Source organism: Grus americana, chromosome 7, assembly GCF_028858705.1.
Source record: "Grus americana isolate bGruAme1 chromosome 7, bGruAme1.mat, whole genome shotgun sequence".
Taxonomy (NCBI): Eukaryota; Metazoa; Chordata; class Aves; order Gruiformes; family Gruidae; genus Grus; species Grus americana.
In genome coordinates this window covers 660,300-684,411 of record NC_072858.1, presented here as the reverse complement: position 1 = coordinate 684,411, position 24,112 = coordinate 660,300, and the positions used below count along the sequence as shown (strand labels likewise).

At 53.6% G+C, this 24,112-nt stretch overlaps 1 protein-coding gene across 1 annotated transcript; it reads left to right on the top strand.

Annotated features, from left to right (window-relative positions):
* Positions 1–1,021: 1,021 nt before the first annotated feature.
* PWWP2B (PWWP domain containing 2B) lies at positions 1,022–23,525 on the top strand. Its single transcript, XM_054832429.1, has 3 exons — positions 1,022–1,316; positions 9,521–11,174; positions 22,995–23,525. The coding sequence occupies exons 1-2, from the start codon at positions 1,168–1,170 to the stop codon at positions 11,154–11,156; spliced, it is 1,785 nt and encodes a 594-aa protein (XP_054688404.1). The 5' UTR covers positions 1,022–1,167; the 3' UTR covers positions 11,157–11,174; positions 22,995–23,525.
* Positions 23,526–24,112: the final 587 nt, after the last annotated feature.

Below are 24,112 nucleotides of genomic sequence, written 5' to 3'. Positions count from 1 at the left end.
CCAAACCAAACCGTGACCCGCTCTACACGCTCGTTTTGGCACGCTGCTCTGGCGGAGCGCGGCACGTCTGGCAGGGACGGCGCCCAGCACACCGCACGTTGTACCGGTAACCGCTCGGTTCATTCGTGCCGGTACCAGGAGCGTTCCACACGCCGGATGACACTCGTACCGGCAGCCGGGCGCTGCTCGGGGCCCGCGGGGGCTCCGCGCTGGGCGCAGCGGCTCGGGGCTGCCCGCTCCCCCGGCCGGGCCGGGCCGGGCGCTTCTCGGGGCTGCCGGGGCTGTCGCCGGCTCAAAGCTCTGGGCAGCGGGAAAGGTTTCAGGCGGCCGGACCTCCAAGGGGACCTTTCCCGGCCGGGAGCTGCCCGGGCCGCCGGGGGCACGGCGCGGCGGGGGGGGGAACACGGGCACCTTCGGCGCGGGGGCTGCAGCCAGCGCCGGGGAGCGGGGGGGGGGGGGGACGGACACACCAGGCGTGGGAAGGGCCTGCTGCGGTCCCCGGTGGGGACCGGTCGGTGCGGGGCCCGCGGGCGGGCAGAGGGGCGAGTGCCGGGGCCGTGCCGGCGGGGCTGGCCGCGCGTGGGTGTAGGGAGCGACGCGGGCACGTCGTCGGGGAGCGGCCCGCGCCTCCCGCGTTCGTTAGCCCGGTGCCCGGCTGAGCCCAGGCTGCTGCAGACGCGGTGCGGGCCGGGAAGCAGCGGGCAGGGCCTGCTCAGCACCTCGCTGCCCCCCGCACCCCGCCCGGCCTGCGGGGCCGGCCCCGCCGCGCGCAGGGAGAGGGCGGGGCGATCGGGCCCCGCCCCCCGCGCCGGCCCCGCCCCCGCCAGCCTGGGCCCGGCGCGCGGCGCGGCCGCCAGGGGGCGGGCGGGGCCGGCCCGGTGCGCCCGCCCCGCCCCGCTCCGCCCCGCCCCGCCCCCTGGCGGCCCGGCGCACGTGCGCGGAGCCCCGCCCGCCGCGCGGCAGGGCCCGTCCGTCGGGGCAGGGGGCGCTGGGCTGCCCGCAGCCGCGGGGGCGGCGCCCTGACGTCACGCACCTACGGCAGCGCCGGCCGCGGGGCGCCCGCACCGTGAGGTCATCGCGCGGCGCGGCCCGGCCCGGCTCGGCTCGGCCCCAGCGGCCGCCGCCGGCGGGGGAGGGGCGCGGCGGCGGGGCGGCAGCGGCGGCAGCATGGCCGAGGCGGGGGCGCCGTCGCCGTCGCCGCGGGTGGGCGCGTGGCTGCCGGTGCTGGTGGAGCAGATGGTGAACGACACGCTGGTGGTCACGCTGAGCTGCGGGGAGCGCCGCTTCACCGGCGTCCTGCTCGACTGCACCAAGAAGTACGGGCGGAAGGGGGGGGGGGAACCGTGGCCGCGGGCGGGGGGGGGGGGGAGGCGGCCTGCGCCGGGCCGGGCCGGGGGGGAGCGCGGCGGGGAGAGCGGGGCTGGCCCGGGGCGCCGCGGCCCGGCCCGGCTGCCCGGCCGGGGTCGGAGGCCCCGCGCTGCCCCCGCCGCCGGCGGCGCTCGCCCTTTGTTCGCCCGGGGCGGCCCGGCCCGGTGGGAACAAAGCGGCCCGGGGCCGCCCGCGGACGGGAGCGGGGCCCGGCGGGGGTGGCGGTACCGGCGCCGTCCGCCGCTGCCGGGGCCCACGGCGGGGCCGGTGCGGTTTGGGGCGGCCCCCGAGCCCCGGCGCCCCGCGTGGGGCGGCGGGCCCTTCCGTACGTGGTGCACGGCGAGGCTTCGCCATGCCCCCCCCCCCCTCCCCCGACCCGCCGGGTCTCCGAGGGGATGCGGCGGGGCCGGGCCGCTGCCCTCGCACACGGCCCGGGGTGAGCGTGTCCCTGCCCCACGCCGCCCTCCCGGCGCCCCGGCCGGGTCCCGGGGCTGCCCGCTGCGCCCCCCCCCGCCCCCCGCCGCCACAGCCCCGCGACGCCCGGCCGCCCGCGGGAGGAGGCTGCAGCCTGCCCGCCTTCGTCATTTTTCTTCCCCTTTCTCCCCGCGTCGCCAGCGGCTCTGAGGCGGCCCCGCGGGTCCGTCCCACGGCCGGAGCCACCCCGCAGGTCCCTGCCTCCCCGCCGTTAGAGCTGTGCCCGCTTGGGTCGGCCTCGGCCGTGATTTCGGGGGGTCTCGGAGTATCTGTACCCCCGCGTCCTTGTTTTGCTGTGGCAGCAGCAGAGCCCCGTGGCCCATCCTGTGCCGCGGCTGGGCTGCGGGGATGCGCTGCGCCGGCTCTGGAGGGGTCGGGGTCCCCTCTGAACGGAGGGAGCATCTCCCTAACGAAGGGCACGACAGGCCTGTTCTCCTGCAGGGTAGGAAGACGTTCCTGCAGCGGGTGCTTTATTGCAAAATGATACTAACTTTTGAAGCAGCGCGCTGGTGGTGGGTACTGCTGTCCCGAGGACTGACGCGGCGAAGCGGGCAGCTTTTCTCTGTGCCGTGTTCAAGTCGGGCAGAGGGTTTGCCTGGTTAACTACCAGGTTAGTGCTGGGTAGGAGTACAGCCAGCTTCACCTCTCGTTCTTTATAGAAGATGCGTGAAGCAAGACTTCTGAACTTAATTTTCATAGTTTATTTAGTTTCACGTGGCTATCCCAGAAAATTGGAGCCAGATTTTCAAAAGTATTCAGGCAGTTAACTCTATTAGGAGTCTATAAACCTTGCTGGGTGTCTAGTTCCAGCCAAAACAGTGAGCGGTAGGCATCTCTGATCCCCTCCAAAAGCCAGCTGTTGCTATCTTTTCACATTCCAGTTGTTTTTCTCCTTAGTGACAACATGCACTTTTTTACCTGGGTGTTTTTCCCTAACCTTTTTCCGTGATATTTTTTCTTCTTTTTGCCCCCCCCGCCCCAGTGGATCCAAGAAAAGACAGACGGGTGTTTCCCCCCCAGCTTTAAGGTGTTTCTGGAGCCCATCGCTGCCCGGCCCTGGCGCTAGTGACGCTGATCTCTGCTGGGGTGGGAGGGCGGCAGATGGCCGCGGCCGCCTGAGCGGTGCAGTTGTCTCCCGGGGTTGGTGCTCGTTCCGCTGCCGTCCCACCGACCAGGAGACCTGCGGCTGGGCCGGGGGCTGCCTGGACCCGCAGTGGGGACGCTGGAACAGCGTTCTCCTTTCTGAGTCGGAGTGGAACGGGGAGGGCAGAAAGAAGGGGTTTGTCGATGTGTCTTAACTCGAGTGGGCCAGTTTGATAACCCGTTGGTACAGTAGCGCTGCTGCAGGTAGAAAAGCAGTCTGGCTTCTGGGTGCCACCTGGCACTGCATTTTGATCATTGCTTCGGGGCCGCGATGGAGTGGGAGCACATCCCACCTGCCTCCCCAGAAGCCCTGGGTAGAGATCTCTACTTCCACGAGACTCTTGCAGCACTGGGAGGAGAGCCTCCTCCCTTGGGGTCCTGCACAGAACCTGAGAGCAGAGCAACTGGAGGGGCCTCGTCCTGTCCACGGTGGTCCCAGCGCTGGCTGGCCCGTGATGACTGTAGTAAGCCTGTGAGGCGGTGGCTGACACGTGGCTAGAGAGCCTCGGCCTCTGGTTGCGGCTGGTCAGCAGGAAGGAAGTGTCGTCTGTGAGGCGAGTGCCTGGCTCCTGGTGAGCGTGGGGAGCCGGCTGAAAGCACCTTCTCTGCTGCAGCCACCCTAAACTGGGGGTGTGGAGGGGAGAGGAGACCCTGCCCACCGCCTTAACGGCGGAATACAGGAGTCGGTCTGCTGGTGGGCGGGAGGTAAAGTCAAGATGTGTCCCGAAGGCCGTAGGAATTTGTCGGCTTGGTGCCGGACTTTGAAGGCTCCAAAACAGAGACGTGGCAAAAGTGTTTTCCCTTCTCCTCCCCCTTGCCGTGCTGACGGAGAGAGGTGTCCCACAGGCCTGTGCGGGGGTTACTGCCCGCTCTGCGGAGCTCCCTGGGCAGCGTCGATGCCGTGCGGGCAGGCGGCTGTGCGGGCAGAGGGGCTGCGTGGGCAGGGGGACGCGTCTGGCAGGAGGGGAGCAACCAGCGTGCGTTGTTTTACCTGCACAAAAAGAGGGGGGAACCCCAAAAGGGACAGAAAGCCTGTGTGGTGATTCTTCAGCTTTCTTTGGTGTTTTAAACTGGTTTTAGCGTTACGTAGAGGATGAATCTGTTTTATTTCTCCTAAAACGTAGCAAGTGATGCGTGAAGCTGAGCAGGAGGCAGGCCTGCAAGCCCAAGCAGCCAGGAGATCCCTCTCCATCCAGGTCTCACCGTCGGACTCCCGTTATTTTAGCCACAAAGAAGCAGGCGCAGGTTTGAACCCGAAACCGCCTGCCCAGGTTTGCGGGGCTCGGCCTGCAGGCAGCTTGCGTGGGAAGCGGGAGTGGCTGTGGGCAGGAGCCTCCCTGCCTGCTTCCTGCCTGCCTGCAGCCTGCCTTCTGCCCTGTGCACCAGCGTGCCTGCCTGCAGCCTGCCTTCTGCCCTGTGCCTTTGGAGACAGCGGGATGTAGTTAAAGATGCGTGCCTGACCCTTCTAATAGCTGTGGAATTATTTGAAGGAAAAAATGGTTATTGCCTTCCTACAGGCATCCCTTTTCGACTGCAGCCTAGAGAGTGCGTGCAGCAAGCACCGGTACTTGTTATCAAGTGACTGGCAGTTACTGTCTAGATGAGCGAATTTATTAGAAGCAAGTAAGCTACACAGCATCCATGCTCACGAGGAGACTTAAATGCATTTTGACTGCAGTTACAGTGTTTTTTATAACAAGACTTGGCAATTTTGATGCAACCGAACTTATGAGTTATTTTTTTAATTATACATGAGTATAAATCGGAGGACGGTGTCTTCTGTTCCAAGCAGAGGTTGCATTGAGGTAACTTAGTCCTTTTGGCTGCGTCTGCCCCAGACAGGGGGATTACAAACAGGCTGCAATCGCATTCTGCAGTATTTCCTGCTGCTTGTAGTACCTGCACATGCACTCGTGCCCCTAACCCCCAAACTCAGGCACCTTCATCTTAGTGGAATGGGTTTAAATATGCAGAATCAACAGTGACAGTAAGTAGATAGAAGAAATACATTAACTACATCCAGATTTGTGCAAAAAAGCCTGGGGGGTGTTGGGAAGGCTAGTGAGGCTGATATTTCTCCTTGTGGTAAAAGTGAGCTTCCCCTGGAAAGCAAAGTGTGTCAGATGAAATGTTTCTTGTTCTGCAGTGGGTGGAAAGACACCGGAGCTAAATCCTCTTACAAGGAGCTGTGCCTGCGTGGAAGGCAGCGTCAGGCTGGGTGAGGGGGGTGGCAGTGGGGGGAGCATGGGGGCTGCGGGCACAGCCCCTGGCGAGCGCTCTCCAAGGGAAGGATGTAATCGCTTTTCAGTTGGTCTTCCCGCGGCTGAAGGAGCCTGGAGGAGCTCGGTCTTGCAGTGCATCCCCAAAGGAGTATGTAGTGGGGAGAGATAGAGAAACCGAAAGCAGCCTTGAGTGATGGTGGTTGTTCGCTTGTGCTGAATAGGTACCGCTGGTGCCCGGCGATGCGGCGAGGAGACGTGAGATGTTCCGTCCGTGGCCCCTCGGGAGCTGTTTTCCTTCCCTCTGTGCCTGAGAAGTAGGGCCAGGGTGCACGTAGTCTCGTGGGGAGGCAGGCAGGCGGGTGGGCAAGACGGCAGAACTCTTCTTGGCTCTGCCCAAACTGACGTGGCAGGCTGGAAGAGGGATGATGTCTCAGCAAAACTGCTTTGTTAGCCTTCGGGAGCCACTTCCAGTATGAAGGAAAAGATGCAGAGGTCCCTTGGGAGCAAGCATGTCCATCACCCGTGCGCCCTGGTTGTGGCAGCATGCCGGGGCACCCGTGTGGTGACCTGGCTGGACCCAGAGGCGCCGGTGGAGGAGCTGCAGGGGCTGTAATTTACCATGGCCGCCCTTGCGGTCTGCCTGTAAGAGCGCCCATTCCAGGGAGCACTGCGGCCGCAGGAGGTACTGGGTGCCCTGCTGAAGCTCCCCAAGGCAGGGATGCTTCTGAGGGAGAGGAAGGAGCCTGCGAGCTCCCGCTGTGCCACCTCTGTGCCACGGGGTCCCAAGCCCAGAATGGGGCAGGAAGGACTTTGCCACGTAGTCAGCACACCTGGCTGCGTATCCTGCAGTTCCCAGCACCCCGTGCTGTGGCCGTGCAGAGCGCGGCTCTCCCCGGTGCTGCTGGACGCCATGGCGGGATGCAGGACGCAGTGGTGGGCCGCCCACCCCAGCGTAGGAGCAGTCCTGCTGCAGCACCGTGCCACAGCAGGGTTTGTGGAGCTCATCTGTCCCTGCCCGGCCACGGCCCTCCCTGCCAGAGCTGCTACCAGGCTGTGTGGAAGCCGCTGCTGTTGAAAATGAATCTGAAGCTGCTTTGTTGTTCAGCCTGGCAGTTTGTGTAATCCCTCGGACGAGGCAGGTGGTGTATTTTCTCTCGGACCACTGGTGCTACTGCATCTTTGGGCTGAAGAGTTGCTGTAGCAATGCCCTGGCACAGGGCGGTGACTGATTCGGGGTGAGGAGTCCCTGTCACGGGGGGGCTCTTCCTGATCATCTGGGGCTTTTTCCTTCTATTTTTGTAGCACGTCTAAGATAGCAGGAGCCTGGCCTAAAAGGCTTCTGTTTAAAATGGCTGAACAGCCACTGCGCTCCTCTGAAGCACTTGTCATGAGCTGCCCCCCCGCGGCATCCTGGTGTCCCCGCTGGCCTGTGCCCCCTGGCCAAGTGGAGCAGGAGGGCGGCCGAGCGCCCGCGGCTGCTCCCAGTCCCACTGCCGTCCGGGTTAGCCTTGGTTTGGGCTGTGCGATGGCAGCGGGGCGCGGGCACCCGAGCACAAGCATGCTCACACCTTGCCCTGCTGCACTCCCTAGGGAGGGCGCTGACCTGGCTGCCGGGAGGCCGGAGTCTGCAGCAGTGCGTTCCGGTGGCGCGGTGGGCCGTTTCAGACCTAGCAGGGTTATGATGCGCTAATACGTTAACTTTACAAGCGTAAATCATCCCATGAAGTTAACCTTTGAGCACTTCACTTCTGCCAAGCAAGAAGCTTCGTGCCACGCCAGATCCTGGGGAAGGAAGTGGTTTTGATGGAGCCAGGCTGTGGAGAGCAGGCAGGATCCGGGCTTGCCTGCAGGAGCGGAGGGAGTTGGGCTTGTGTCCACACGAGGAACAGAAGACTCATACGATTTTCTGGTGTGACCAAATTAGACAATCTCATTGAAGGCTCCGGGGAGATCTGATTGCGGCTTACCAGTATCTGAAGGGGCCTACAGGAAAGCTGGAGAGGGACTCTTTATCAGGGAGTGTAGTGACAGGACAAGGGGTAATGGGTTTAAGCTGAAGGAGGGTCGATTTAGATTAGATGTTAGAAAGAAATCCTTCTCTGTGAGGGTGGTGAGGGACTGGCACAGGGTGCCCAGAGAGGTTGTGGAGGCCCCATCCCTGGCAGTGTTCAAGGCCAGGTTGGATGGGGCTTTGGGCAAGCTGGGCTAGTGGAGGGTGTCCCTGCCCATGGCAGGGGTTGGAACTAGATGGGCTTTGAGGTCCCTTCCAACCCAAACCATTCTATGATTGCATAAAATAACCAAAAGTTATAGCCGGAGCTTTGGAAATTATATCACTTTCACTTGTTTTATGAACCGTGCTGACACCTTTGGCTGTACAAGCTGTACTTGCTTTCTTGGTTGTCCTTTGCGACACCTACATTCTCAGTTGTCTCTTTTTGGAAAAAAAAAAAAAAAAAAAAAACCTCTGGGAACAAAAATATTTTGTTCCAAATTATGTGGTTTCAACAGTCCTCTCGACTCATTAGTTTTTGAACTTGGAGCTTCCCAGTTAAACTAAACTGTCATCTAAACAGCAAGTTCTTGCGCTCTTACTCTTTGAACAACGGGAAAGGGCTTTTCAGAGTCCAGATAACTCTGGGATTCCTTTTATTTCAGTTAGAGAAGAGCAGTGACTTGGTACCAGAGTCGGACTAATTCCTGCTTGCTTAGTTTATGCAAGCTTTTTTTTTTTAAACTGCTGGGAATCTTTGTGGAAACTGGGTGAGAGAGATACAGTCTGTACTTGTCTGAGAAAAGGAGAATGAAGTCAGTGGATTAGAGCCATATCAAATGGGATCCATGTTCCCCAGTCTCCTGTGATCTGCTTAAAAAGCCGCGCTGCTCTTGTCTGTGACCTCGGTTGCACGTCACCCCCAGTAACGCTGCTTTCTGCTGATGCTCCTGTGGCAGCAGGCACCTCCTCGCCTGTGCCCGGTAAGGGGAAGTGACGGCTTTGGGATCCTTCCCACCCCTTTGGGATCCCCCAAAGCGATGCGGCCTGAGGGCAGAGCTGGGCAAGGCCCGGGGTGCCTGCGGGGAGGGAGGAGGCTCCTCTCCGTCGGCGAACCCGCAGCGGTGACTTTTGCTTCTCTCGATAGGGGGATGTGTGACTGAGTTGATGCCTTCAAATTGTCTTCGGTGCCCTTCTGTGCAATGGTTGCCAAAGTTGTCCTCTCTGTAACGTCACTGAGAGGCTCCTCCCTTGCTAGCGATGGCTGGGAAGGGGGGGAATGTAGCATCCTGAACTCAAACTAGTGTTTGGTCCGTTCTCCATCTCTTTGTGGCTGCTTCGTGGCTCACCCATACAGCACTTTGGTATTAAAAAAGCTGAAACATTTCACTGATGATGTTCTCTCTACAGAAGTATCTTTGGGAAGCCAAGGCAGTGAGCATTGCCCATTCTGAGTGGACGTTTCAGGGCAAATATTTGTCCAAGTGCTGTGTTAGCATAATATTTCTAATGTCAGGCCAAGGGCATAAATTCTGGTGCAGAAACCCAGAGGCGTGAATCGCAGTTGTGTGTTTCGGTGTTTCAGGGGATTTGCTTTGGCAATATCCGTGCAAGATATTGTATCCAGACTTTGGTAGCCTGTAATGAGACTTGGCATTGAACAATAATATATAATCATTCTTAATCTTTCTATTCTGAAGTAGTAGTGTATTCCTTATTTTAACAAATAAAGTCATATATGGAAAGCCTGGGGGCAGAGGAGCAGAACTGTGCACTGGTGAACCCGTGGCTTGAAAGTGCAAGTTATCCTTATCCATCCAAGTCAGGGTGTTCAAACTTTGAATGGGAAGCTGAAAAATCAGCCATGCAAGTACAGTATGAGGAAGCGTAATAGCTCCCAGAAGGCTTACGTGATCTGTATCCCAGCCCTCCTTGTGGCTTTACCAGCCTGCTGATAAAATAAACTGCTTTGCCTGATAAAACTTCTTGGAGCAAAACTTTGTGCAAAGAGTTCATGGAAACAGAGATTTTGACCTCCGTGCCTCCTCTGGCAGAAGAGTAGGACACCTTTACTAAATTTTTAAATGCTGGGGTTTTTTCAGTGGCACAATTGGCTGCCTTGTCTTGAAAGTCAAGGGAAAATGTTGCATTCTTAGTATGTGGAAGTTCTGGGAGGGGTTTGGGGGATTTTTTGGTGGTTGTCTTTTGTTTGTTTTTTTAAAGAAACTAGCATGTTTGTTATGCACAGTCTTCACAGAGAAGCACCTTTCAAACATCCTGACTGTCTCTTTCCCTCCTTGTGCTTCTCACCCTGCTATAGGTCCGGATTGTTTTGTCTCCCGTCCTCCCTTCCCAAGCACGAGGACCCTCCTGCTGACACTTGCGCTAACGGAGTTGCTGATGGTGGAGATGCTGCGCAGGGCGAGCTGGAGCCGCAGCCCACTGGTGAAAAGCCTCCCAAAGGAAGCAGTGATGAGCAAGTACCCCCCCTCCTGCCTCCCCCGCCGCCTGGCAGCCTTCCTCCTTACCCCCCCTACTTCGAGGGAGCCCCCTTTCCTCGTCCGCTATGGCTACGGCATACGTACAACCAGTGGGTTCCTCAGCCGCCGCCACGGACTATAAAGAGGACAAGGAGGCGTTTGTCGCGGAATAGAGACCCAGGAAGGCTTATCATGAGCACTATCCGGCTACGGCCACGGCAGGTGCTCTGTGAGAAGTGTAAAAACACTCTGAACCCCGAGGATGCGAACACAGCTCGGCAGAACGCTAAAACCAGGAGGAAGCTGAGCATCCAGGACAAAGAGCAGAAAAAGCAGGGTGACTCTGACTACATGGAGAAAAGGAACAAAAGAGAAAAGAGAGAGGATGACAAGTTTTCTGGGGAACTAGTACATCGAACGCCAGTTATAAAAATATCCTACAGTACTCCACAAGGGAAGGGCGAAGTTGTAAAAATCCCTTCCCGGGTTCATGGCTCAGTCAAACCGTTTTGTCCAGAGCGAATGTTGCAGAATGGAGGGGAGGACCAAGAGGAGACCAGAGACTCTGAACGATGTCGAGAAACCAAATGTTTAATGGACAAGTCAGCAGGCAGCCAGCTTGCTTCCATTCCAAAACTGAAGCTCACACGGCCAGTGCATTCCAGTGCGGACGTCCCACCCCCAAAGATTCGGCTGAAGCCCCATCGCATAAATGATGGTCAGAGTGTTTCAATTTATAAGGCAGAACTTATTGATGAAATAAATGTCCTTCAGAACAGCAGGGAGTCCAATCCTGGCACATTTTACAATGATGAATCCACAGACAGAAGTTTAGCTGAGATATCTTCAGGGAGTTCAGGTGAAGATGATGACTTTAAAAGATTTCCCCAAGGTAAAGATGGACATGATAACTTGGCTTTCCTTATGAATTATCGTAAAAGAAAAGCAGATTCTTCTAGCTTATCGGTGTGTAGTAATGACAGTCTAGATGAATCCAAGTCTTCTAGCTCAGAAGTAACATCACCAGAAATGTGTGACTTTTTGCCTGGTGATGATGCATCCGTCTCTTCATCTTCAAAAGATGAGCGTAAAATTGTGCCGCCACTAACAGTTAGACTGCATACCCAAAGTGTGTCTAAATGTGTCACAGAAGACGGAAGAACTGTGTCAGTAGGGGATATTGTTTGGGGTAAAATTCATGGGTTTCCATGGTGGCCAGCACGTGTTCTTGACATAAACCTTAGCCAGAAGGAAAATGGGGAACCTTCATGGCGAGAAGCTAAAGTATCATGGTTTGGTTCTCCAACGACTTCATTCTTATCTGTTTCAAAACTCTCTCCTTTCTCTGAATTTTTCAAACTGAGATTTAATCGCAAGAAGAAAGGGATGTATCGGAAAGCTATCACAGAAGCTGCAAAGGCAGTAGAGCATCTGACTCCAGAAATAAGAGATCTCTTAACACAGTTTGAGACATAACTTTGCCTCCAGTATCAGGTGAGTGCTTGCTGGACTAATGCTTCCCATGAAAAAAAACCTCCTTGTGTTTTTTAACCGACATTCCATTGTTCGTTTGCATGTGTTTTTCTTTAAAAACTGAGGCGGACAATTGTTAAACGCCTGGCTGTTAGGTGGTGGTGATAAGAACCTTTAGTTCCAAACCTTTGGGGGGGACCATGGGAATTGGAGCCCCTGCTTCCAGGGGGGAGTACAAAGCAGTTGACACTGTGAGGAAGCAAGCATTGCTTGCTTGGATAGCTAACAGAATTGTAGTTGTGTGCTGGTGCCATTCACAGCTAGGATGTGGTGAGTATTGAGGATACTTCATTTGCATCAAAACTAATCCTGCATGGCTGGAAGGCTAAGAGCTTCTAGACTTGCAGTTTCTTTGAAATATCTCTTGGTTCAAAGAACTAAAGCTCTTCTTGGAATTAAGTTTTTGTTTCTCATATCTAGGTACTGATGCCCAGCAGTTACCCACAACAGTTGAGGGCCCTTGGCGGCCCTTTGCTCCGCTGCAGTTTCTCTGACTCCTCTGGTAGTGATTTCTTATGAAGGCACTTTCTGTATCGCTCTTCAAAATGATTGTACCAATCCCTGTCTTTAACTGGGGAACAGTATTTCAACATTTCTCACAGCACTTGGGGTTTGGTTTGTGTCTGCAATGTCGGTGCCTTGCTGAGGAATGGCCTGGATCATCAAATTAAATTCTTTTGGGCTTCACCTGCAACCTCTTTGTGTGAGGACATAAGGTGGGAGCATAAACGTGGGAGCTGATGCCTCCATGTTTTGCTTTTACTGGTTGCAAGCGTGGAGGGGGGTGGGACTCCCTTTTTCATCAAACAGTTGGAACTTTGCCCAGGGTGAAAATTTGGTACCTAGAAATACAGGATATGGTGTCACTAGGAATAGAAATACCATCCGTAATTTCAGCTGATGCTGCCTACTGCACTTCCCACTGTGAAGTCCATGGGAAAAATCCAGGAACTTGAATAAGATCTAGAATCATTTCACAACCTTCCAGTTGTCACTATCTAGACAAGACCTTGTCTGGGATACTGTTAAACAAGGGGAGGGATTAACTTTTTGTCTGAAAACCATAACTAATTATTAGGAAGAGTCTTGTTGTCAAAGGTCTCACATTATACGCTGTAGTTCATTATGTTGTCCCCTGAATTTCTCTGCTCTTTTTCACGCTAGAAGGACTGTGAGTACACAAGCCGCTACCATTCCTGCTGTAGGCTGTGTTCTTCTCTAAGCTATTGTAATGCAGCGGGACTGCAATGGTCAGTCCTCATGTAATCCTGAGGGAGAAAAAGGGCTGGTTTGTACCCTCTGTCATGGGACTTCACCACTTGCTTGAGTGTGATGACAGACTTGCTTTGCTTGAGTTATTCCATCCCAGCAAGCCTGGCTAGAATAAATAATCAGAGCGTGGCATATTCATCCTGTGGGCTCAAGGTGTCTGGACAACTGTACACTCGAGCAGCAGCATTTAAGCTTCATCCTTGATCTTGCCCCTTCAAATGCTGCTTAAGTCTGGCTAAAGACTTCGTTATATCAAGAGTATTTGGATTGGACCCAAATTCCTATTAGCTAGGTCTGGTGTATAAATAAACCTGATGCCCAGAATACGCTGTCCTCACCAATGAAAGAATCATGGTCAAAATCCATTGCTCCTGTACCAACAGTGCTCTGTTGAAAGGAGCAGCAAAGCTTCATCCTTCTTCTGAACTCTCTTCGCTGCCTTTGCACGTGCAGTTTGGGGCAGCCTTAGCAGAACGGATGTCAGCACCATTACTGACAGCTGTCTCTGCTGTTACGAGCTCTGGGTGGGCTGCTACGCCACGTCTGGTGGCTTCTGGGGAGGAGAAGGGGCAGGGAGAACAGGCACCTAATGCTTCAGATCAGTCCGATTGCCCATGCCAGTCAGTCCATGCGGAGTAGGAAAGCGTGTGGCCAAGAGGAGCTCAAAGTCCAGACCTGGAAGTCAAAATGGGAGGCTGTTTGCCCATCGCACATTAGCTGAAGGAAAGCGCTGCCCATCCTCACCGGCAGGACTGCTGCCGACGCGATGCTAGCAGTAAGACCTGGCCATGAGATGTGGGGTGAAGGACTGTAGGGCAAGGCCTCAAGAAGGAAAAGAAATACGTGCTCCAGAGGAGACCAGGGTTATTGCAGACATGGTGGGTGTCTGAGTTGTAAGTACAGAGCAGAAGGGATGGAGCAGGTCTGTAAACTGGGGGAACAAAGAAAATGTTGAGAATAAGAAGAAAATGATGGGATGGCCCAGATTAGCCCAGACCCTTCCTGCTCTCTGTGCCTTCGGCCAAACCTCTCCATGTATATATGGGTATATAGATACATTTAATGTGTATCACCATTTCACTGGCCTCCTTCAGCTGGCTTTCAGAGGATAATTTTCTGCCTTACGTGTGTCTAAGGTGAGCTGCCAACCCAGTCTGCCTGTCTGGAGATGATACAGTAGCTGGATAAACAACGCAGTTGCTCAAAACTAGAAAAGCAGAACAAAACTTCCCATGTTCCACATGCCACATTTACTTAATTTCCCTATTGGACCAGCATGTCTAGTGGTTTGGTACATCACTTACAAAACAATTAATTATTGCGGAGACTTGCCCTGAATCTAATTCTCTCCGTTCAGGAGGACTGAATGTTACTGCTTTCTTTGAATTTTCCTAAGGTGGAACTGAAACATTTCCATCAGTTATTCATCAACCGTTCTTTCCTGAAGGGTGTAACTTAAGTTTTCACTAATGATTGCAATTCCTGAGTCCTAGGACCACAATGACACTTGAGCTACAGTTAAATATCTGAAAGCTTTGAGGCCTTTTCAAGGCAGTAGTTTCCAAGAGCAGGCATCTGACTGGCGATACCGCACGTTGCTGCTGTAAAATCCATTGTGCTGTGACTTCACCAGCAGCTGCACGAGGGCTCGTTACCGTTAGCACAGAACAAGAGTCCAGGAGGTGCCTTGAGCAGCAGCACTTTGCTAATGCCCCTTGTGCTGATGCTGGGCACGGCAGAAGGTCATGACTGTTGGCACTTTCTGTTGTGAAACTTTCTGTCTTCTGGCACGTGATGCTGTTCTGCAAAGCATGGAGGATAATTGCTGGAAAATTCAACATACAAACAATTCGGGTAATTAGCGGGTGTATAGAAAATTGGAAGCAATTGGATTTATTTTTTTTAAACTTGATTTGGGTTGTAAAAGCTGGTATGATCACTTTGTTTTTATTATTTTATCCTTATACTTTTTTTTGCAAAGAAGATACTTTGTTAAAACCTTGCCATTAACTGACTAGTAAAACAAGGTTTCTGGAAAAACAACAGGCAGACTAGCAACCTGTAGAACTGAAATTTCTAAGACATTCTTGGTCTAGAGTAGTGCCAGGAGAAAAACGCCCACTCACCCTCTTCTCATACCTTTGTAGCTTGTACTTGTGTGTCCCATAGAGAGCCTCTGTGCTCGCTGCCCGTGCCAGCGATCTCTGCGCTGTAGCTGGACGCTGGGTGAGTTATCCTTACGGTTTTAAAGCACCAGGTACTGGCTCCCCTCCGTTTGTTGTGCTTTTATGACCGCAGGCCCCTGTTGTTAGCAGGAGGTGGCCGTGACCAGACCCACGGCTCCGGTAGCACCAGGGCAGGGAACAGTGTTACTTCCCTGTGGAGCCTGACCTGCCGGCGTGCCAGGCCCCGCACCGTGTCGGCAGCCCTGTCCCGTGGGGTGGGAGCCGGGGCACAGCCCGATCCCTCGCTGTGGCTGCCTTGAGCACAAAGGCTGGCTGCCCCTCGCCCAGAGTGTTAGCCTTGCTCTTAAAGAAAGCCCATCCGCAGGGCTGGGAAGTCGGAGCAGGGCCGTGGCCCAGCTGCTCTTGGCAAGGCCTGCGCTTCATGGCACCACAGCACTGGCACCGGTGTCACTGCTGCTCCTTGGGATGGCTGCAGCCGCTCGCTTCCCTCCCCTGCCCGTGGCCAAGAGTGGAAGGGGGGGCCTGCTGAAAGCGGGGGGCCTGGTGCCGCAGACGTGGCCAGAGGGACGGGGCACAGCTCGGCGCACTGCCGCGCGTGCCGGGGGAAGGCCAGAAGAAGCTGAGCCTGATGTTCAGGGAGTCGCGATCGTGTCCCTGGGTATGGACACCTCGGGGCTGTTTGCCGGTGGGAAGCAGTGGCTGCCCACGCACCTGAGCTCCTGAGGCGCAAGGGGCAGCTGTCCTTCCAGTCCACCCTGACCAAGGTGGCTTTGCTTCCCCCTTGTTCCTGCAGCATGCTCCCCCGTGCTGCGGGCCTGCTTGGACGCTTGTCATCTGTCGCCCATTTTGGCTGCAGGACTCGTGTCTCCAGAGCTGTTCAGACGGTTGGGAAAGTCGTCCGAGAGCTGGAGCATTGCCTGCAGCATGCCAAGCACGTGTGCCTCAGCAGGGGCTGTAGGCCCCCTGCTCTGAGAGCTGGTCCCATGGGGTTTGTCACTCCTCCTTGGCTTTTTTTCTTGGGAATAAGAAAATCTCTTGTGCTTTTGCATTTTGCTTTCTGTTCACTTCCCTGATGTCATATTTAATCTTGCAGCTGCATAAACTTCAAATTCCTTGAGCTGAACGACAGCTCTTCCGTTGTCTGTCAGTGTTGAACTCCCCAGCTTATTTCTGGTTTCGTAACAGAGAGGTTTGCTGGCATACTGGGGGCACTGCATTCAGCCACCAGAGATGCAATCGAAGGGCGTGCGATGCAGCGTGCTGAGCATGCTCCTGGTCTGGAGGGGACCCTGCGCAGGGCAGGGATGGGCCCTTTGGGGCTGGTGTCACACACGTGGTCTTGGGGACAAGCAGTGGATGGGGCCGCAGCTCCGGCTCTGGCACGGGCTGGGGCGCAGGAGGGAAGGAGACCTGTGTTTCCTAAGGCCACCCTGTCCTCGCTCCAGGGAACGCATCGCGTGCTGGGATCAGGGGCTTTTTGAGGAGCGTGTCCTGCTCTGGCCCTACTGTGGTGAGTGTTGGTGTACGGGGCCCTTGGGAGGCTGAGCAAATCCTGCGAGGCTGGGTCTCTTGTTCAGATCTGTGATCCTCGGGAATGGCTCCTCATGGCAGGTCTCCCCTCCCTGCCCGCAGCCCTTTCATGCGGTACAGTTTTTTATAAAAACTGCTTGTAGATTTCCATGTACATCTCTGAAACAAGTTTACAATATGTATATTCATTTGCTTTTTCAGTCTGGAAAATCCTTTATTCTTCCTCCCTCTCTTTATCCCCTCTACCCCCAGGCTGTGGCTGTGAAACCATTAAACTTGAAAACGCTGGCTTTTGAAGGTTTTAATTTTATTGCTATTAGCTTGATAGACCCTCAGTATCAGTACATTTAGCCATTCATCACAAAAGCACACTGCTACTATGTACAGCAAAATCAAAGCTTATTGCATACTTGCTATATATAGTAAGCTGTAACGTAAAATTTGGAACATTGGGTTATGACTTCACCTTCAAAGATGTTCAGGGCTTTGTACATGCATGTAGCCAGTACTGCTTGCCAGCAGTTTATGAAGCAACATAAATCACTCTTCTTTTTCCTTTTGCCTCTTTTCTGCTCTACCAGTGGCACAAAGAAGTTATATAACTTCATATAAAGTTGTGGTGGTGATTGCTGTGATAGCTAATTTTTTAAAAACACCTGCCTCATCACATGAAATATTTCAGCCCAGAAGATGAATGCTTGAGATTTTTCTTGGCCTGGTTTCGAGATGGTTCAGTCAACTAAAACCAAGCATCCAACTTAATTACTGTTTCTCAGTCTTCCTCCAAACAGCTTGAAGTCAGCGTCTCTGCATACTAATACAAAGTAGGAGAGCAAGTCTAAAATGGACTGCACTGCATACTTGTGTGCCCCAGCGCTGGATGTCTAGAGCTGCACGTCTGGTGGCATCCTGCTGGCTTTCCTGTTCCCGAAAGCGCTTGTACATTTGGCTTGTGACCGCTGCGGCTGCATTTGGAGACATCTAGATCCGTGCTGCTTCTCCCTCTTTGTGCCATCTGTTGCCCCTCTTTCCCTCCGCTCTCTGCTCCCAGGCGTATTTTTTGGAAATGCCAGCAGGCCATACATTGTGCTATTTCTAACTGCAGACGAGCTGCGCAGATGCCCAAGAATGTGATCTGCTTATGTGAGCTGTAACTTCAGCTGCTGAAGGAGATTCGTATCGACCGAAGGGCTTAACAACTCCCTTGGAAGGCCAGCAAGCTGCTCTCTGGACTGAGGGTCTCCAAGCCCTCTCTGGAGCTTGAGGCATGCGCTAGTTGTGCTAGCCGAGCGTGCCCACAGTGCGCGGAGAGGGTGGGTGTCCCTCTGCAGTGTCACTAGCCTGCTTGGTGCTGGTGGGATCTGTGCAGGAGCAGGGTCTGTGCCGGGGGCTCAGGGCACCGGCTGCTTTCAGTGGAGGGTGCGAGGGGCCGGGCTCCGCAGAGCAGCCCCATGCGCAAGCACTGCTGCCCGGGGTGGGAGAGACGGGCCGCGTCTGCGTGCGGAGGAGAGGTGTCTGGACAAAGAGCCTGGAAACGTGTTGCTTTGAAAATTTTGACAAATAATGTAAAAATGAAATTTCTGTAGCTTTTCCTGAATTGCATGTATTTACTCGTTTGATCTGTAAACTCAAACGGAGGTGTCTCAAACCACAGCTACCATTCCTACCGAGCGTGGCAGGGTGGGACCTGAGGCACAGGGCTGGCTGACGTGCAGTTTGCCATGAAGGAGTGGGGGATTTTTTGAAACTTGGGGATAGCTCTGTGCAGAGAAGGATGCTTGTTACTCTGAAGGAGAGATATGAGCAAGGTCTTCATGCAATAGCTGTGCATTGTTAATGGCACGTGCAGCTGCTTGGCTCCTGAGGCCAGGTGACGCAGATATTTCCCATTTTAATCCTTCAGTATGAAAGGTGGGACTTTGAACCCAGTAATTGATGTGAAGACTCTTAAATGTTGAAAAACTTGCAAACTGTTGGGTTTTTTCCATGAGTACCCATCGGTGACACTGGGATCAAGGTGAATGGGAGTGTGTGGGCTGAGTGACAAACTCTAACTTCTGCCTTGTAAAAGACTTAAGGAAGCTGCTTGCCTGTATCCTGCAAATTAGATGAGGGTGAGCTGGTGCCTGGTTTTGGTTTGTTTGTTGGTTTGGGGTTTTTTTCAGTCTACTTGATGCATCTGTTTTGCACTCTGCATGTACCTTTACAGAATACGTGGGCTTTGCATTAGCTAGTTAATGAACTCTCGCACGTCCTGAGATGGCGAACATCTGAAATGGGTTTCTCGTGTCTGGCAGTGATGACAGGGATGGGGCTTAATACCTCGACTTCTGGAGTGCTTGTGCTCTTTGCACCTACAGTCCCTGCACCCCAAACCTCCAGCCCTCCAGTCAGTTGGAAAGAGCTCCCTGGTGCATGAGGGCGAGGGCTGCGTCTCCCACCCGTCCTGAGGCCGTCGGGCTGTCTGGTCCCAGTGCCCGTGGGCAGCGGAAGGCTCTGTGTGCTCCAGTCCCTACAGATGCAGTGTGGGGTGAAGGTCCACGTGTGGCTCCTCCGCCTGCGTGAGCGAACATGACTCATCTCGCCTTAGCAAGAGGGTCATAAATGCTCTCTGGCAGCTTGTGCCCAAGTGTTTCCCACCCGAACTCCGTCAGCTGCCCTGCGTTAGCCGTGTAATCATCTCTTGGTCACCGGGTATGCGTGTCTCTAGAAGGGAGGAGCACGGCATTTTCTTAATGAAGGCTTTTTTTCATTAGGTCGATTAATTTCTGAAGGAGTGAATGCTTTTAACTGATGTACCAGTTCCTGTTTAATCTGCGTTAGATTCTTGCTAGGATCAGACTGACTTGTTTTCTTTATAAAGCATATTTCCTGTGTGCTCTCTGCAGTTGAAGAAATGAATTGTAGCAAAATTACTGGTTTAACTTCCCTTATGAATGATGACTTGCTCTATTTTGATTCAGGCCAGTAACTGGAGCCTTTTCTTCATGCAGAAAGCACCTCTTTCTAAAAGCAGAAAACCCTCAAACCTGATACAGGATTTTTCAGAGGGATGCTCGGATGATAGAGTTTAATATTGGAGAACATAGCTGCCAGCCTGGTCAAGTCAGCTGGGTACTGATGCCTTGGGAGTTGGAGACAGTTCCAGAACCCTGTCCAGAAGGTCAGGGATATGGGGGTCCCGGCTGCGATCCAGTCACCCCCAGCCCCCCTCCTGAGAGCAAAGCATGGGAAGGAAGGGCTTTCCCAGACCGCTGCTGGCAGTGGCCTCTCTGCCCTCCCTCTCGCGTTCCACTGGTGACTCGGGCTGTTAGGCAAGTACTGCCTTTAGAAATGAAGCCCTGCGGGAGCCCCCCAGCTGCTTGTCAGAGGTCCTTGGGGTTCCCCAAACCTCCTGCTCAGGGCTGCGGGAAGATCCAACCCCTTGATTCTCCTGAGGTTGTGCCAGGGCTGCCTCGCTGCCCTTCCTCCAAGGGGAGATGTCTGGAGGAAGGCTGATTTGGTGATGCTTAGTTACAGCCTGCTGTTAATTGCATTATGGTTAGAAAATATTCCTCAAAATAAGCTGCTTGGATGGAGAAAATGAGCAGGCTGCTTGCTGCTGTCGCTTCCCAGCCTGCCAGGACACACAGGGTAACCAGGGGTTGTGCCACCTGCAGGGCTGCGACGAGAGAGGGTTTTGGTGCCGCAGCGCTCTGGGGCTTTCCAGAGAAACCGTCTGAAGGAGATGGGTTCCTGGCTGTGCCTCCGGCACACGTGCATGTCCCTTGGTCTTCACCTGGAGCTAGTCTGTGAGTGTCTGCTGGTGGCGGCGGCGCAGCCCTGCATGCCTGGCAGCACACTGGGACGCGCAGGAACCCCTTCAGTGCACCTGGTACTCGTACAAAGACAAAAAAGGCAGGGCCCGGGGCGCTCCCCATGCCGTGGAGGGGTACGCGGGGTGTCCTGCACTCGTCCCACCTGAAGGGTCGAGGCGCGAGCCCCCCGAGCAGGACACGGGCAGAGCTGGTGTGAGCGGGGTTCCCGCGTGTCAGCACACTCAGGGTGCAGTAATCTCAGAAGATAAATCAGCTTTCTGCACTCTGCTGCAGCTGTTAAATCTGAATTTGTGAATGGCTTTATTTGATCCAAAACTGTATTTTTTTAGTATGAATAAGCACTTGGCTTCAGGAGAGCTTTCTTGGCTTTCTTTTCAACGTACGGCTTAGCACATGGGCTGCTAGATCATGCCGTTGTCCTGAGTCAGTCGGTCTGTTATGTATTCATTACTCATACATGTATCGAGGCTACAGCAATGTCCAGAATGTTTAAGCTGCTGCTCTGTCTTGAAGATTTTTTTTTTTTAACAGAAATCTCTGAAGTTTTCCAGTGACAAAGGGAGTGTATGAGTGACTGTCACTGTGTTGCTGCTCCTGCGCGCATGTTGAAAACTCCGGGGTCTGCTCAGGGGGTTGCTCCAAACAGACACCTGAGCTCCCGGCGGAGGTGGCCTCTGCCCCCTTGCTGAGCCTGGGCTGCGGGGACAAGCGCCCGTCCATCCGCAGGCACACAGAGCTGACCAGGGTGGGGAGGGCTTGACTTTTCGAGACGTGGAGCACCAGCTCTTCTAAAGCAGCTTGCCATTTTGCCGGTAGCACCAACTTTCTGCTCCCAGAGGAGAGAATCCCCATCGTTCCCCAGGTCATCTCAGCCAGCAGCTGCAGTTCAGCCTCATCCCTGTCCCTGCAAAGGGGCAGCGGCTGCCCTTGCGTGGGCAGAAGCCTTCACGGGGAGGTGGTTTGGCGTCGTGCTTCTGTTCTGATGCTTCCTTCCTCCGACTGCAAAAATCACAAAGAATAAAACGGGCCTGAGGGCTGGCTGTTACCTCCTCAACGAGGAAATGCATTTTTTCCTGTTTAGACCAAATATGGTCAATCTGTGACCTGTCTCTAAAGGGTCAGCTTTTTGCAAAAAACATTTGAGGGATATTCTGCCAAGTCCATGGACATCACTAAGACTTCGGTCGGTGTAAGATAATAAGCCTGCAAGTGAGTTTGTTGTGTGCTCTTGAAAATCCCACCATTCATCAGAAGGCAAAGGAATGGATTCTCCTGCAAGATTTTACTCTGTCAACTATAGGTCATAGGGCCTTGTCATGAGACATCCCCGTTTCTTAGGAGCAGGATGATTCTGCTAAATACTGAAGGAGTTTTTGAAACCTGATTGGAATCCTTCTCTGGAATATAGGTGTTAGGGCAGATGTTTATGGGGTGTTCAATCAGCTCTTTGAAGTCCCAAATGTACGGGCAGTACCAAAGATCATTCTGGATGCCAAGTCTGGGCAAATCAGTGTCGCTTTTGGTTCCATGCCCGCAGAAGAGGTGCTGCTGCGTTTTCAGCAGCGTTGGAAGCATGTCATCTTCCTGCATTTGGTGTTGGCATTCTTGGTTTATTGTGCTCTGTACTCAGATGTCACAAACCGCAACTCTGAGGGGTTTTTAAAAGTCTGTGATCTTTTGCTTCGTAGCGTTAATCCTGTTTGTCAGGACAGCAGGCTGTGTCCTGTGGTTTTGACTGGTCCACGTTAGTTGATTTGGCAATGATGTGTCAGGCTTCTGCACTGGCTCAAACCGAATTGTGTTTGAAGTGTGGTGCAGTGATGCTTTTGCAACTGAAAAGTGTAAGTGCGGATCTCTGTGCCGTTTTTTCATTCATTCATTTCTGTATTGCTGAGTTGTTTCACGTGTCTTCTGGTTTCTTCACTTGATCTTGAAGACAAATGGATCCTCCCTTTGAACTCTTCCAAGGCTTCCACTCCATAACCATGACCTACAGGGCCAGCACAAGTACCTCTTGCACGCAGGGGCACAGGTTTTTGTCTTGACAGGCACATCCCTCTCCAGTAGATGTATCTTTTCAAGCCTGCCATCTGCCCTTAATCTTAGTGGCCAGATGTCAGCAGTGCTGCGCATCAAGCCTGGGTAGCGTTACTTTTTGGTAGCTGTGATTTGGAGCGCGTTGTTTTGCACTTCTGAATTCAGAATGAGCGTCTTGCGTGCTCTCGTTACCTGAAGGCTGATCGGGCATGGTCTGGTGCACCCAGTTACAGCCACCCTTGGCAGCTGCGTGGGAGGGGAGCAGCACCTGGTCCTTCAAGGGACACGGGCATCCCACGGGCACCGCAGTGCTGCCGCAGCAGGTGCTTGCTTCTGCAGCCTGAAATGAGCAGCGGTTGAGGTGGGAAGGGGAGCCTGCAGCGGAGGGGGGTCCAAGGGGAAGGGAGTGTCTCTGGGGGCAACAGGAGAAGGTGGCGAGGCTGCTCTGCCTCTTCATTAACGTGCAACTGGGGCACTGCGGCAGCGGTCGATGTCTTGAGCAGTTGCAGGTACTTCGAAAAGCTTCTGTATGGCTTGCTCTCAAGGGGAAAATAATCCTATTTTATAGACTGTGTTTGAAAAGTGGAGGCAGATGTTCTTCACGTGGCGCACTCTGTAGGGACTCGTGGCAGATTAACCTACAGTAACCCATCCTGAACCGGGACTTAAAAGTCTTTAAGCCAGAGCCTGAAGATTTATTACCGTCACTGAAATTCATATCATGTCTGTCTTGGAGAAAATTCCCGCTTTTACTTTGGGTTTGTTAACTTGACAAGTTTCTTCCAAAGCTGTGGCTGCTGCTGGTTTTGCCTGCCAGGCCAGCTGGGAGCAGAATTCCTGGCTATATTTAGAGGAAGCCCGGAGCGTGTGCCTTGCCACTGATGCCGGTCTGTTCTGTGCTGCCTGCAGTAACCTCTCCCTCTTTCACTTTCTTCAAGGTAACAGAAGATAAGAGCACAGCTGTTCTCCTAGAAGGTCACGAAGTCTGTAAACATCCTGACGTGCTCCCCAGGAGAATCTGGAGGTTGTCGTGCGCATGGCAGGAGGACGAGTTTCCTTGTCGGCTTGCACAGCTTTTCATCTGGGATAGATGGCAGGCACCGGGACGTGGCGTTAGGAGGCTCTTCTGGTGGGAGGCTGGCAGGAAAGTCTTAAGGATATCTTACCCTAGAATGAGAGTTTGACAAGTCATATGGCAATGAACTAGGAGAACAGCAAAAACCACAACTTGGAATGTATTTATTACTTAAAAGTTAGCTATTCTTGATAAAATCCCAAAAAATATTGCTGCTGCTTATTTTACTTACAGATTTCACACACTTGTTAATTTTAAAGCTACCAAACTTTTATTCAATACTGTACTCTGAGAAATGTAATTGGAGCAGGACATGCAATAGAATGAAATCATTGTAGTGTCTTAAGTACAATGGACTCACTTCTGTGTCTATTAAAACTTGGAAAATGTGCAACACAGAACTACGTGGCTGTCATTGCATCTGTTAAAGCTTTTTCACGTGGTTTACTGCAGAGCTGAGATAATCAATGTCTTCAGGTACGTAAACAGCCACCCACCTGGTAACGCAGATGGGGTTGTCCCCTAAACGTGTGCTTCCACAGGTCACCTGAAACAGCGGGCAGCACAGCATGGGCTTGCTTCTGCTGCGTGCTGGAGGTGGGTCGTTAGCCTAAGGGCTCCCACGGGAGAGTGAATTAATGCGTACAACTAACTTTTGTGTTCACACCTAGGCAAGGAGTGTAATCGAAGGCCCCTCCAACACATGTTGTTGGATAGAAAGGGTCTTCATCCTTTCATGTGACCAGAAATGCTTAGCAGTCTTTAAAAAACAGAAAACAAAGAGCCTACAGTTTTTCTATCAAATTTAGAGTACCAATGGTTTACAAACTGAAGTGACCTGTGGGCAAGCTGTACTGGTAAATTTTTTTTGGTTTTGCATTAGTCTAGCTTTCCCTTGGATTCCCTCAGTCTAGAAACGTTGATCTGTGGCGATCTGTTACTTCCGATGCCGGAGAAAACAGTTCTGCATTGTTCCTGCTA